The 15,434-nt window shown below is 56.5% G+C and overlaps 1 protein-coding gene across 17 annotated transcripts in view; it reads left to right on the forward strand.

Annotated features, from left to right (window-relative positions):
* Positions 1–15,434, forward strand: part of Dysf (dysferlin) — a 207,897-nt gene that overhangs the window by 114,300 nt on the left and 78,163 nt on the right. For all 17 annotated transcript variants that reach the window (XM_026405156.2, XM_077791802.1, XM_026405158.2 and 14 more), the window contains 3 exons: positions 7,501–7,594; positions 8,093–8,170; positions 15,141–15,322. In XM_026405156.2, the coding sequence (XP_026260941.1) occupies positions 7,501–7,594; positions 8,093–8,170; positions 15,141–15,322 (354 nt within the window). The remainder of the gene's footprint in view (positions 1–7,500; positions 7,595–8,092; positions 8,171–15,140; positions 15,323–15,434) is intronic.

The following is a 15,434-nucleotide window of genomic DNA, read 5'->3' on the forward strand; positions in this document are numbered from 1 at the left end:
CTTTTAAAAGCTTCTCCTCGCTTGGCTGTGGCTGCTGGCCTGTGTGGGGTTTCCCTCCAAGCTCCAGGGCAGTGAAGCGGGTTCCCTACAGTCCTGACTTGGTACTCAGTCCTCTGCAGCTCCAGAGCTTGGCTTAGATGCTCTGAGCTCTGATGGGGGAAGCAGGTGTTGTTAGGAAAAGCCTTGAGCAGGTTGGGCATGGAGACCTTTGATTCTGCCCGCTAAATTTGCTGTGTAATCTCAGGGTAGACATTGGTCTCTCTGGTCCTCAGTTTTCTCACTGATTATCAGATGGGCATGATAATGACACAACACCAATAATAACCTCCCCTGATAGAGCAGGGGTTGGTGAAGCATAGCCTACAGGCCAAATCTGGTCTTCTGCCTGTTTTTGTAAATAAGGGTTCATCGGCAGACAGACGGTGGTCATTCACTTGCATATGGTTTGTGGTGGCTTTTTGCTGCAATGGGAGCTGAACAGTGCGACAGAGACTATAGGGTCCATAGTAAAAGTATTTACTACCTGGCTCTTTATGGTCAGCAATAGTTGACCCCTGTCCTAGGGCACATGCCATGCATAGTCATCTCCTGCTCATGCATAGTCATCATATTATCTCATTTAACCAGTTTTAGGAGGTGGGTTCCATTGCAATCCCCTTTTACCAATAAGGCTCAGAGAAGACAAGTCGTCATTATTGTAGCTGCGTTTCCTCACACAGGGATTGTGAAAGGTCTTAACAGATAATGGCTGGATTGTGCAGGGTTTATCGTATCCCTCCTACCTTGTCCTATTATTTGGCTGTCCCAGCAAAGTAAATAGAGAAGAGACAGTGCAGAAGGTGAGAGTCTGGAACGTCCCCCGAGTACTGTGCTGGTCAACAAGCTCTCCAGAACAAATAAGGCCCAGATTGGTAGCATTTGCTGATTTCCATGGTGAACCCACCCTACCATGGCTGGTTTTGAGCCAATCAATGTGGCACCATTGAACAGGGAGACGGTCAAAGAAGGTTGGGAGCAGGGATACAGGAGTACCTCATCACAAGGGTGCTGACTGCAGGAGGAGAGATGATCGCAAAAGATAGTAATTAGGAGAGGTTTGAATATTTACCACCTTTGCTTTTTAATATGATCTCTTGAGTTGTCAATTTGTCTGATTTAATTTTTTTTGGTACCAGGAATTGAACCCAGGGCTGCTTAACCACTGAACCACATCTGCAGCCCTTTTTTTTAAAAAAAATTTTTTATTTAGAGGAAAGTTCTCACTGAATTGCTTAGGGCCACGCTAAGTTGCCGAGGCTGGCCTTGGAATTGCGATCCTCCTACCTCAGCCTCCTGAGACCCTAGGATAACAGGTGTGTACCCTGGTAACTGACTGCATGATTCGGTTTTTATTGATGACGGTGTCTAACAGCTGACTTGCAGACTTCCTGAAAACTTAATCTGCTCTCGCTAGCCCCGTGAGCTGGCCCTAGAACCCTCTGCTCCCTGGTCCTGTCTGCAGAAGTCGAGCTGAGGGTGGCCCCCAGCAGTGGTGCCCTTTCCAATAGCCGTGCCACCTGTGCTGCTGGCACCATCCTGGGTAGGACGTGGGTCCTCCTGGAAGTGAAGGAGAGCGGCACATCTGCTTGACTCCGCTGGGACAGGGAAGGAAGGCGTCCCTGGTCTCCCGGGTGGCAATGACATACCTCTAGGTCCTGTTGATTCGGCCAGGCCACCATGGTGTGGCTGTGTGGCGCTGTCACCTGCCCGCCCAGCCTGGATCTTTTTGCAGCATCCGCCTCAGCTCTCACCCCTTCTGTGTCCCTCCTTCCTCTTCCATGGATCCTGACCTGCAGACCCCGTCTAGGGCAAGGCCACTTGCTGCAGGGCCTTGCAGGACACAGGACTCTCAGGCCTGCTGCTGGGCTCCATCTTGGTCTTGATGTGACTTCGGTGGGTGAGGAGTCCCCTTCCACAGGCTGCATTTTCCTCAGGACCTGCTCACCTCCTCCTGGCTGAGGTGCTTGGAGGTGAGGCCTGGACAGACTCAGGTGTCCGTTGGCCTGGGGCTCCTGGGGAGCCTGGGAACATCTCTGAGGGGTGAGTCCCTCCTACCTCAGGCTCCTCCAGGGAGCCGTGGCCTCCTGCCGGGCAGCAGTGGGTTGGAGGCCACCCAGGCCCCGGGGCGAGCAGCAGGATCCCTTACACAGCTAGCCCTGGGACAGAGTGCGTGGCCACAGACCGCGTGGCTGCCAGCCCCAGCCTGGGAGTCGCCAGCATGAGCTATGGAGGCAGGAATGTGATTGTGGGAAACCCAATGCCCTGGCCCTGGCCCTGGGGCCGGCCAGGGTGTGTGCAGGGCTGTGGGAGGTGGGGGGCAGAGCGCAGCCTCCCTGTGGCCTGGGCCTAGCGAGCACTCGCTGCTCCTGCTGCCTGCCCCATGCTGCCAGTGCCACTCCCCCTGCACAGCGCCCCCCCTGCCCTCCCCCATCACGGACCTGAGTGAGGCCACACCCAGGCAGTGACAGATCCTGGCCTCCTGAGCTGGGAGGCGGCCGACTGGCACGTGGTTCAGGCAAAGGGGAGGATGGTGGTTTGTTTCATGTAATCAGTCTTTCCTGGATCCCTACTAAGTGCCAGATATTGGGCTGAGTGTGGGTATCAAACTACCTTGCCTGTGTGCGTGGGGGATGGATTCAGGAAGGAGGCTGGCTCGTCAAGGAAGTGTCCATGCCTCAGTGATGAGTCAGCTGAAGAGAGAGCTCCAGTTAGCTAGCTGACAGGGCATGTCAGATGGAGAGGACAGCCTGTGCAAAGGCCTGTGGCCAAAGGATGGTGGGCTCAAGGCATTAAAGAAGACCAGAGGAGAGGGCATCATTTAAATTAACATGACACTAGAGAGATGACAGGGTTAAACTGATGTCACTAGTACCCCTTACTGAGTGCCAGGCATCTTGCCCAAGGCTGCAGGTACAACATTTGATTTAATTGTTACTGTTGGTTCTCAGCTGGGGGCAATCCCTCTACCCCCAGGGTCATTTGACAATGCCTGGAGACATTCCTGGTAGCCACAACTCAGTGGAGAGGCTGCAGGCGTCCAGAAGGTTGAGGCCAGCTGTACTGCTGCACACCCCGGGGTGCACAGGGCAGGCCCAGGACAGCAGGACTCAAGACAGACTCCTGTATTTTCCACCTACGAGGTGGGCGGTTGTCACGACGATGATGGTGGGGTCTCAGGACTCCCGATTTCCCTGGCTCGTGTCTTCCCTATGCCCACTGACCCATACTTGGAGGACTTGGGAGTTCCTGTCCCCCTCCCCTCCTGGGACTGCATGCAGCCTGGCGCGTTTCTGTGCCCCAGGGTCTGTAAAATGAATTTGTCACCTGGATTTTCTCCTCCATGAACATGACTTGCTGCTCCAGGTGACACATTTATTCCATATCTGCCGGCCGCTCTTTTGCCCTGGGACGGCCGCTGTCAGGTTGCTTTGCCTTCGTGTGCTCCGGGGTCACAGAGGTGGTTGTCATCCCTCCCTGGAAGGCTGTGGGGACTCTTTGAAGAGTCCCTGGATTTGCACACTGCGTGGCAGTACCCTGTACATCACACTGCTACTTAACCCTCTTCCTTTCTTTTTCAGTCCTGGGGATGGGACCCAGGGCTTCGCATGCGCCACCGAGCCACCCTCCGGGCCCCCGCCTGCACTCTCCTCTCACCTGGGGGGGGTGCCTCTCTGGGGCGCCCGCCCTTGAGTCAGGCTCAACCCCTACAGTAGTTCCAGGGTGTGAAGAGGGAGGCGCGTAGGTGGGGTGGGGAGCTGGCCATGGACTTCACTCCCTTATTCTGTAAACATCTCACCAGGGCCTCTCTAGGGGCACTGGGGACCCAGCGGTGCCCGCGTAGGGCTCACCTGCCAGTGATGGGGGCAGTGAGCAGAAAGGTGACCGTGCCAGGCATCTGTGCTAGAAGGAAAAATAAGGCCACAGAAGAGGGTCAGTGGCCGTTGGGGAGCTCAGGTCCCTTGGGGGAGGGTTGGTGGCCAGAGAATGTGAAGATGTTGGGCTGCTGTGTGGGTGGCGTTCTGACCAGAGTGTGAACCGGGGCAGCCGGGGACTGGGGCTCTACTGGGAGGCACTGAGTCTCGTGACTGTTCCTCTGCCTGGCTCTGAGCATGTGTCTGCCCTGCTCCCCAGAAATGTGTCTTCCTCACCGTCTCCATCCGACTCTTGGAACCACAAGGAGAGGGGAGGAGGGAGGGACGTCGGTGAGTGGCATTGGTGTCTCGTGACCCCGGGGGATGGCTGGGCCCCTCCCTTGGTGGCAGGGCAGGTGGAGAAGGCCAGGGGGAGGACCCCCTGGGAGTTATTCTTCGGGCAGGGGCTGCTGTGGGCCAGGCCTGAGCGAGGCCTGTACCTGGTCCCAGCCCTGGTGGAGCCCCAGACAGAGCCTGTGTGGGGATGTTGACGGGCGGCAGGAGGGGAGGCCGTCTGAAGGAGGTGTGAGGTGAGTGGGGATGGGTGTTGGCAGACACCACCAGCAGGGAGGTCCCTGAGGGTGCCCCTGAGGCAGAGGTGAATTATGGGGCCTGTGTAGCTGGGCGACACCCCCCACCACCACCACTTTGTGCTCACCCAGCACCCTACCTACCGGTGGGGCACTTGTGTGTGGCCAGGCTGGGGAAGAGGGACCAGGGTCTGTGGCCCTTTCTCCCCAACTGAACCCAGTCCCTCTCTCCAACCACACCCCAGGCCCCATAGCCAGCAGCTGGAGGGGCCAGCTGCCAGTGTCAGATGCCTCGCTGAACCCCAGTGCTGGCTGGTGTCCCCACCTGCTTGCCTTGGTGTCCTGTGTCTGCTGCCTGGATGGCCTGCTGGGAGCCTTCAAGTCTGTCCCCTGCTTGGCCTCAGAGCCCACAGGCACTGTAGCCAGGAGGGGTGCTCAGTGGCCAGTAGCTGCTTGACTTGTGGCCAGCGCAGCTGTGCGGTCAGGCCAGGAGCCTCTCCTGGTGGGAACCCTGGGGGCCACAGCTGCCCAGGAGGGAGGACCTCAGGACGACGAGGCCTTTGGACTTCTCCTGCCTGCAGTATGACACCCCTCCCTGTTACCCTGCTGGTGTGTGTGTGTGTGTGTGTGTGTGTGTGTGTGTGTGTGTGAGAGAGAGAGAGAGAGAGAGGGAGGAGGACCCAAGTACTGGGGAGGCGCCTGCTCGTGCAGGTTTGATCCCCAGGGCTGGGGTCCCCTACGGAAACGCTCACTTTTCCAGCTTCCTGGAATAATTGTGAGAATACAAGTACGAGGTGTCTGAACGCCGCCCCAGCATAACCGTTTCCCCAGGTCATCACTCGCTAACGTTTCTGGAACATTTGCTCAGGTGCCAGGCAGTATACCAAGAACTTCTTTAGTTGTCCATCACGGTACCTCTGAGTTAGGTGCTGTAGACCTCTTTCCAACTCACAGACCATTCATTCAGAGACACAAAGCAACTTGCCCACAGCCGTACAGCCAGTTAATGACAGGGTCAGAATCGGGGCCCAAGGGATCTGGTTTTAGAGCCACCTTGAAATTGTGGTGAAAGGAAGCTAGGGCAGGGGCACTGTTCCTCCCTGTCACAAAGGAGGATGTCTGGTGAAGTGAGCCAGAGCCAATCACTGGCAGGATGACCTTGGGTGGGGAGGACTGGGATGCCTGATAGCAGCCTGGCACAGCCAGCAGTGGGAGCCAGGGTGATCCCGGGCAGCTTGAGGGGGCCGGGTGTGAGGGAGGCAGAGCTTGGTGTGGGATGGGCGACGGGACAGGTTCACTGGGGCCTGACTGGGAGGAGGTGTCATTTGACCCTTCAGGTATAAGAGGCACTGAAGGTTCCCGCTACGGAGCTGAGTGACAGTGGGTGATGAAGCTGGTCCTGGCTGGCGGGGTGGGTGGGGGGACAGGCATCCAGGGACTTCTGGGATGAGGGGCCTGGGCTAGGCTTGATGGTGGCTGTGGTTTGGAGAGGAGAGGACAGATGTGAAGGTGCATCCAGGGTGAAGGTCAGGGCTACGCTGCTGAGAATTGGCCCGTCTGGGTGGACCTGGGTGGACCTGGGTGGACCTGGGTGGGACCAGCAGGCCACCCCAGGAAGGCGCCAGGGCTTTCTTAGAGGGATTGCGCGCATTTGTGGGGTGGGAAGAGCCACTGGGGAAGGAAATGGAGCAGAGGCCACCTTATCCCTCCACCCTGCCACCTCTGAAATGGAGCAGGTGACTGTCTGAGGAGAGGGCTGGAGGAAGGATTGGAGAAATAGCGATGGCAGAGGGAGCAGGCAGCAGGGGGCCTCTGGGCTACTGGCCCTTGGAGGAAGGTGGGCTTGAGGGAGGGCACCGGAGAGGTGGGCATCTGGCTCAGGGGAGTGGTCTGGTCTTGGTGTTCCTAAAAGTGGCTCAAGGCTCCATGGTTAGATCCCAGTGCTAATCAGGACAAGGTGACAGGCCTGCCCAAATGGCTCTATACACAGTAAACTGATGGAGAGATTTCTGAGCCAGCTGTGGCCCCAGTCTGCCTCCTGCTTCTGTTCCTGTCCTTGGCCCCAGACTCTCCCTAGCACAGTGGGAACTTTGAGAGACAGTGAGTATCTAGCACAGCCTTTCCCCAGAGCTTGTGATCTGGGACCTATATGCCTCTGGCACCAGCACTGTCTATAAATATGCCGAGGGTGGATAGTGGGAGCCCAGAGATGCTAACCCGGGACCTCCAGACCTTGGCTCCACTAGATGCACCCCAGTAGCCAGCTCTCTGCTGAATTCTTCCTTGGAGAGTCCTTTAGAGTCTTTTCCTGTCAACCTGTAATCTGGAACAGCTCAGAATTCCCCCCCTGGCTTATCCAGTCTTCTCTAGAGGGTCGGAAGAGTTTCCCACAATCCTTTGGTACTTTGACATTGGCGTCTAGCGATGCCGTAGAGAGGATGAGCTTCTGAGTGTTGTTGGAGGCCAACTGCTTTTAGCAGCTGAAGAGTGTCGTGACCCTGGTAGTGAAGGGGTGGGTGCAGACATAGGGGAGTTCAGGGCACTGTGGGTGCTCAGGAGAAGTGACTAAATTAACACGACACTAGAGAGATGACAGGGTTAAACTGATGTCACTAGTACCCCTTACTGAGTGCCAGGCATCTTGCCCAAGGCTGCAGGTACGACATTTGATTTAATTCTTACTGTAGGTTCTCAGCTGGGGACAATCCCTCTACCCCCCGGGGTTATTTGGCAATGTCTGGAGACATTTGTGGTAACCACAACTTACTGGAGAGGCTCCAGGTGTCCAGAAGGTAGAGGCCAGGTGTGCTCCTGCACACCCCAGGGTGCACAGGGAGGGCCCAGGACAGCAGGACTCAAGGCAAACCTGCGTTTCCCACCTACGAGGTGGGCAATTGTCACGTTGATGATGGTGGGGTCTCAGGACTCTCAATTTCCCTTGGCTTGCGTCCTTCCTACGTTTCCCCGCTAGCTCTGGGCTCTGGGGTCAGAATCTGCCATGACCAGTTTTGTGCCTCCAGGGTGGTGTAGTGGATGATAGGAGCGACGATTCCGTGTCCGTCTCTACCTTGAGCTTCGGTGTGAACAGACCCACCATCTCCTGCATCTTTGACTGTAAGTGATTCTTGGTGGGACCTACAGAGGTGATGTGGGTGCACACCCTATACTTCCGTTTGCATGGGATTACGTGGGCAGGTGTGTACATCGGGGCTCTGGAGAACCGAGTCCATGTGCTCTCTGATCAGTGTCTTTAGGCATGTGTGCACATGTATGTCTGTGCATGTGCACATGTGTGTGTCTGTGTGTATGCACGTGTGTGTGCACTTGTGCATCCACTCAAGTGTGAGAGTGGGCTCCTCCCTGTCCTCCTCTGTCCCTCCCAACTCCTGCAGCTCTAGTCTGGCCCCAGGACGCAGCACTCAGTTCTGCCTTGGAGCTGTGATTCGTCCTCCTGGCTTGCGAGGCTCACTCCTGAGAAGTGGCCTATGTCCCTTCTGTCGTTCAGCCCCTCTGTCTGCTGTCCTTGGAGGGCAGACTCCCCTCCCCTCGAGCCCCAGCAGTTAGACCCCGTCAACCCCTCACTCTGGTGTCTCTGTTTCTTCTTTGGTGAAGATGGGAATCGCTACCACCTACGCTGCTACATGTACCAGGCCCGGGACCTGCCAGCGATGGACAAGGACTCTTTTTCTGGTAGGTGGGACAGAGGGAGGAGCACGGGGGGGGGGGGGACCGTGGGCTGAGAGCTGAGTTGGAGGAGTCAGGCCTGCAGGCAACAGGGGATGTGGCCCGAGGCATCCCTCGTGGGGGGTGGCGGCTGCATTTGCTGGATGTCATTGCTCGGTCCCGTGGCCTCCTGGTTGTCAGGTGCAGCAGCCCTTCCTCTGGAATCTGCTTGACTTCTCTGCAGGGTTTGGCATGGCTGACCATCCCCTCTTTCCTGAAAGCCCCCCAGGCACGGCTTCCAGGCCACACCCTCCCCAGGGTCTCCAGCGGCGTCCTTCTTCTCTGCTTGCTTCTTGGCGTGGGCTGCAGTTGCTCTAGTGGCCCATCCTGTGCAGACCCAATCCTTGAGGGGCCGCCACCCCCAGGTCCAGCTCCTCTGCATTTCCTGCCTTGATCCTGGGGTTCAGAAACCTCCGTCACAAGGTTCTGTGGCTTCTGACACCCAAATCTCTCAGATCTGTTCCCTTGTCTTCAGCATCACACTGTCACATTACGCTGGCCTTGCCCCTTCTTGCCCTCGTGGCTTGCCTGCCCTCAGCATACCTGGGCACATCGATCATCTGCTTTCAAAAACCCTGGCAGATGGACCCCCACTTGCCAGCCTGCCCCTGTGGCCCTCACCCGTTTCATCTGGGGCTCGTCGGCCTTCGTCTGTTTGCCAGCCTCTTCCAGGTGCCTGACTTTTGCATTTAGCATCCTCTCTGCCTAGAGTGCATTTCCTTCCTAATCTAAACCAGATGAACTCCTAGTTGTCCTTCAAGACCCGCCGGGATGCCCTTCTCCAGGATGAGATGGTTTCTCCTTCCATAGGACTTGGCTTCCTCTCTGGTGCCTCTCTCAGAGCCCTTACCTGCTGCATAGATGAGTTGGGGTCTTCCTGCTGCAACCTTCTCACTTTGACCATGACCCCCTTGCCCCGCTCCCAGGAAAGGGCTTTGTCTTCCCCTGAACCTGTAGCACTGGGCACCTAAGAATGACTACTTTCTGAGCACTCCCTATGCCCAGGTAGTACTCACAGATGCAACCCTGTGAGGGCTGTGCCAGGGGCAGGTCAATATTTGCAGCGATTTCTAACTCTGGGATTCACATCCGGGCTCTGGCCATTGGAACTTACCTTGAGAAATAAGAAGGGGTCTAGTTCACTGCCTTGCTTTCTCTCCTGGGGAGGTTGTGAAGGGGGAGGGTGCAGGCAGCAGGTTTGTGCAGGGTGAGTGGGCAGGTGGGGGCTCAGGTGGAGGGCCCCTTGTCTCCTGTGTGCCTAGTTGGCCCAGGACCCTACAAGTCAGGAACTCCTCCAAGGGACCAGCGTGGGAAGCCAGTGCTCAGTCCAGGGACTGCAGGGCAGGGTCAGCCTGGCATTGGCCTGCGGAGATGTCACACTTTCCATCCTGGCCCCACCCCCTCCCCCCAGATAAACATCCCTTGAGCTTTGCGGGCACTGCCCAGGGCTTCCTCAGAGGCCACTGGCTTCTGAATGAAAGGCCCAATTGAGCAGCTGATGGAAGGGAAAACAGCAGCCAACGCGGGGAACCTATAAAACCCAGAGTGTTTATTTTCACTCCCAAACCCTAAACCAAAGCAATCTCTCCCCTGGAACTGACCCTGGGGCGGATGGCGGCCCGAGGCTGTGCGTGGCCACTGGCTGGCATTTCTCTGAGGAAACTCATGTGTGAATCCGGAATGTCTGGGGCCAGGGGAGGGTCTAACTCTGTCTGTCGCTGGTAGCACCTTCCAGCTGCCTGCTGCTGTCTGGGGCGGAGGGCCCTCCCCGGGGCAGGCTCCTGAGCCTGACCTGGGCCTTTCCTGTGCTCTCCTTGTCCCTCTGCGGTGGACTCTGGAGCTGTCCAGAGGCAGGGGCTGTATCTGTGCTTCCTCCCTGGCTGAGGAGTTGAGGGATATGCAGGAGTTGCCCAGAAAACACTTCTGGAACAATATCGAACTCGGGAGAAGGAGGTTTTTTTTTTAAAAAAATAATTTCTTTATTTTTAAAACTTGTTCTAGTTAGTTATGTATGACAGTAGAATGCCCTTGGACACATTGTACACGAATGTGGTGCAGAGTCACACCGTGTAAACATGTGTGTGTCATGTGTGTCATCATGTGTGTACATAGGGTGATAACGGCCATCTCATTCCACCCTCTAGAAGGGGCTTTTTGGGGTGTTGTGACCGTCCCAGGCAGCCTGGGGATTCCCCTTCAGGTGGGGCTTGAACACGTAGCCAGCCTGGGTCCTCTGCACCCATGGAAAGTGCCTGTGGTGTGTGTGTGTCCTGTACCGCAGTTAGACCTACACATTGTAAGATGCTCTTAATTCCAGTGGCTTCTTTTGGATATGGGGGTGGGCCTGTTGGTGCCTGGCCAGCGTCTCTGGTATGTGCTGGCTTTGCCTTGAACTGAAAGCCGTGACTAGAGAGGACAGTGACATTTGTGTGGCACCCAGCTCTGCCTTGCCTGCCCTGGAATTCTGGAGAGGGTAGCGTGGTTTCCCTGAACACACGTCAGCCGGGTGGCTCTTCTTGACAGACTGATATTTCTCAAAGGGTTCCCTGTGGGAAGCTCTCTGCTCCACCAAGTTGCTCCCCAGATGACTCTGCTTTGTCCCATCCCCCAGAGGAGAACTTGGTTGGGTGGCAGAGCTGCCACCCAGATGCAGCACTGGCAGGATGCTATCACATTCCAGGAGATGGCCCTTAGCTGGAGGAGCCCAGAAATATTTCTTTGAGGGTCTCATGGGGCTCCACGTGGCTTCCCAAGTCACATTGTTCATTAACCCGTGGCTGGGGTGGGTGTCAGGGCAGAAGCACCCGTGGCCCTCTTTGCTGGCCCCATGGCTCCTGGGAGGAAAAGGCTGTGCAGTTGGGTGGTCCTGAGAGAGGTTCCTGCCAGGCTGGGCCACAGTGACATCTGATGAAGGGCTGCTACACCGTGGCCTGGGGACCAGAGCTTCAGTTTTCCATACAGATGTGGACTCTGTCCTGAGTGGGGTGGGGGAATTCTTGCTTTGGGGCTTCCTGCGTCTGGATTCTGGTCACGTCCTCCGGCCCCCTGTCCCTTTTAGGCAGGGCTTTTTGTTAGGGTTGGCTCCTTCAGAGGTATTCCGCCCCGGAAGCATAAGGAGGTGTTTTCCCCAAATGCATCAGAGGCTGGTGAAATGCTCCACTGAAGAAAGGTTCCTGAGAAGGAGAGAGACTGGGAAGGAGCTTTCAGGTTTGCAGGGCGCGGGGGACTAGGAGGTGCTGCGGCTGTGGGGAAGGAGGCTGTCCAACCCGTGTTAGGACCCGTGAGCTCCTGGAGGAGGGCGACATCCAGTCCACAGGATTCAGGCCACACTGCTCAGCAGGAGGCCAGGGCCATGGGTGATCTGCTCACCTTGGTCCTCCCCTCTGCCCCCGCCCTGGGTGCTCCCTACTCCCTTTCACCTCCACCAACAACTTCCTGTCTCCCAAGTGCCCGTGCTCTTTGGTGTCTCTGCCTGCTGGGTGCCTTGACACCCTTGGCTGACCTTGATCCTGGCCTGTGTTGATTCCTTCCTGATTCTTGAGGCTCAGGTAGGAGACCACCTCCAGGAACCCTGACTCGATGTCACCAGGCTACTCTGGGGACCCCTACACCTTGCACCTGTGTGCTCCACTATGAAGTCCCACACAACCTACGCTCTAACTCTTGTTTCATTGCTGTTTGATGATGCGAAGAGCTATAATTGGTCTCCTTCATCTAACCATTCTTAGGTCAGTGATAACCTACCCACAACTATACATAAAATGAACGATATATTATCAATAACACCAGAGCAAACAGCTTCATACAGATAGTGTTTGGCTAATTTGGGTCATTCCAGTAATATGGAAAAGGGGGCCTGCATGGCTTTATGTTTTATGGGCATACTTCCCAATTACTTTTCTGAAGGTTGCTGAATTGCTTCCAGCGATAAAGAATACCTCATACTTCATCAACTCTTTGCCAACACTGAGTGTTACAATTTTGAATCATTTTTCTTAACTTTTTGCTGTCGGGTAGTTTTAATTTGATTGCTGTGATCCACTCCATGGTCTCCTTCCAACGAGTGTGACATGTAGGAGCACTGGACTTGGGAATTGCAGGTCTTCCTGGGGGCAAATCTCCCTCTTTGGACCAAGAGTGTGACACTACTCATCCTGTTCTCCACATTGGTGGTCTGGGCTGGTTGGTGGAAAGGTCCCACCGGGGAGCTTAGGATGTTGAATGCAGAAGGTCCTCCTTTGGAGCAGCAGGGCTCAGTCCAAATGGCCAGATGCAGGGCACTGGATCCAGCCAAAGAATTGTCTGCCTGGAGTTTGACATGGTGGCTCCTGCCTGTAATCTCAGAGGCTTGGGAGCCTGAGGCAGAAGGATTGCAAGTGTGAGGCCAGCTTCAGCAACTTAGTGAGGCCCTAAGCAACTTAGAGAGACCCTGTCTCAAAATAGAATATTAAAAAAGGGCTAGGAATGTGGTTCAGTGGTTAAGTGCCCCTGGGTTGAATCCCTGGTACTCCCCCCCCCCCCCACAAATAATCAACAAACCTGCCTGGGACTTGGTGCAATCCCTGGCTCTATTGTGATGGGGATGCTGGTGGAATCCTGTGTGTGTGTGTGTGTGTGTGTGTGTGTGTGTGTGTGCGCGTGGCTGGAGTCTCTCCAGGGCAGCTGTGGTCCTCAGAGAGAACCCTTCCAAACATGCCCCCTGGCCCGGGGTGCACAGCCCTGAGGAGAGGCTGAGGCTGGGATGAAAGCAAGAACCCAGTCCTCCACCTTCCCTCCTCTTGGCTTCTCTGCAAGAGGATGTGTCTGTGAGTCCATCTGACCATCTTGCTGGAGCAACAGTGCCCCCCTCCTTGTTTCGCTTTTTGGGGGAGGGGCTGGGCCCTCTGGGGGAGAGGCCAGGCCCCAGCACACAGTGGCCCAGTGTCTGAGGCCGGGGGCCTCCAGGCCTGCTCTTTACAATGTCTTTGTTGTGTTTTTTCTCCCGTGGGCGGCTGGGGGCCGTGTGTGGGTCTGGGTGAGTTTTGTTTGAAAGCACCCACCCCCCAGGGCTGAGCTCATTGCCTGGGCTGCTGGGGCTGCTGGAGGGAGCCGGCCTGCTCCGGGGGCCGGCGTGGGGGGTGCTGCCAACACCAATACGGCGTGCACGGCCGCCACAATGTGCAATTGTGATCTTTGTGTAAACGCGGTCGGTCTGGGGCCCGCACGCTTATAAAAATAAAGCGTGGGGAAGCACGGGGGGTGGGAACAAAAGGGGCTTTTTCGCCGGCCCTCTAATATGGTTTTATTTATGGGAACGCACCCTCCTTCCCTTACTGGAACTGGGAGAGGTTCTCTGCTGAGCTTGGAGCTGATGGTATCACAGCCAGACGGTTTCATTAAATGCACAGACGCCGCCACTGCCTTCGGGCCCTGCCAGGGGCAGGAGGGAGAGGACTCAGCCAGCCTTGCCAGGGCCAGTGCGTGGAAAGGGGAGCCCTATGCCAGGGAGGCTCCCACCAGCAAGAGGTGGCATTTGCCCCCGCCTCTCCCCCTGCCGTTCCTTCTATCCCCAGAACCTTCCGCTCCTCTGCTACTCCACAGCAGGGCTCAACACCAATTTCCTGCAGGACACTCCCCGTGACTGACCCTGCTGTGCTTCTGTGCAGGAGGTGACAGGCTGGCCCCAGGCTAGTGGTCACCCTCCTGTGGCCAAACCCAGCATTGTGCAGCCAGTGGGGGCCCATGACTTCTGCCTGGTAACTTAGATGCCCCTCCCCCTTACGATGGGTTCTTTGAGCAACACCCACCCCCTTAGGCCCTGCTCTCTGGGTCCCTTTATAGGAGTCCGGCTGCTCCTCACCCACCTTCCCACCTCTTCTACCAGCAGAGTCCCTCTCTCTGCTGTGTCCTATGCGGTGGCCTTGGCTTACCCCTTGGTATGTCTTCTTGGTGGGGTTCACTGTTTCCTCATCCCAGCCTCAGGGTTGTTTGGACATTCTTGCACCCTTCTGAGCCCAGGGAGGCAGAGACCATTGCTTTTAAGGTCATTGAGGCTCTCTTGGGGTCCCACAGGGTGTCAGTGCTGGGGCAGGCCTGTGGGCTCAGAGCGGCGGGGCACTGCAAGGCGCCAAGGGCATAGGGCTTCCACGAGGGCACTGGGCTAAGTCCTCACAGACATTCAGTATCAGCTTCCAGCCTCCTATGTCCCCAGACTTTCCTGTCCAAGTGCCCTCAGCATTTGACATTTGGAGTCTTACAAAATGGTAACAAATGAGTCTTCAGCCCAAGTTCCCATTCCGTTAGGACAAGTTGGAAGAGCCCCTTCTTCTAGGCCTTGTGCTCCTCTCTTAAGTAATGCGTAGTCCCAAAGGACCTGCTCCCTCGTTGTTTTCCCAAGTGTGGCCTGAAGGCAGCATCAATATCACCTTGGAACTTGCTGGAAAGATTTGCAGTGTCATAGTGTGGGGTGGGACTCAGCAATCTCTGTGCACCTTCCAGGAGATTCTGTTGCCTGGTTGCATTGGAGAACCACTGTCCTAGAATCTGCTCCAGTGACACAAACTTGCCTTTGGGACTGGGCAGAGAGAGTGGCTAGTGGCTAGGTCCCAGACTGGTGCGTCCAGGGCTGGCAGGCTGCAAAGGAGTTTGGAGATAGCAAGGAGCTCACACGACCCACTGCAGAGCAGCTCTTAGGTCCACGCCCACTAAGCCAGGACCATCTCTGCCTGGGTCATTGCCGTAGCCTCGTAACTGGTCTCCTGAATCACCTCCCGCCTCCTCCAGTCTGATCTCCCCTGAACAGGAAAGGCCCCTGAGGAGAATGGGTTCCAGCGTGGATACATTGCTCTGGAGTGGCGGCCACAGCCCTGCTTCAGCTTTGTGGCCTGGGCACCTCCTGAGAGGAGACTCTCATGGTCCCTGCCGTGTCCTGTCTCTCTTCCCAACTTGGCCCATACAGATCCCTATGCGATCGTCTCCTTCCTGCACCAGAGTCAGAAGACAGTGGTCGTAAAGAACACCCTGAACCCCACCTGGGACCAGACCCTTATCTTCTATGAGATTGAGATCTTCGGTGAGCCGGCCAGCATTGCTGAGCAGCCGCCCAGCATCGTGGTGGAGCTCTATGACCACGACACCTACGTGAGTGTGCCCAGCTCGCTCCCTCGCCCCCCACTGCCCACCTGCTGCAGGGCCCCGGGGAGAGCTGTGCTGTGAGCTCTGGGTTTCCACCCAGCTGGGTGCTCCCCAGGGC

Source organism: Urocitellus parryii, chromosome 12 (genome assembly GCF_045843805.1).
Source record: "Urocitellus parryii isolate mUroPar1 chromosome 12, mUroPar1.hap1, whole genome shotgun sequence".
Taxonomy (NCBI): Eukaryota; Metazoa; Chordata; class Mammalia; order Rodentia; family Sciuridae; genus Urocitellus; species Urocitellus parryii.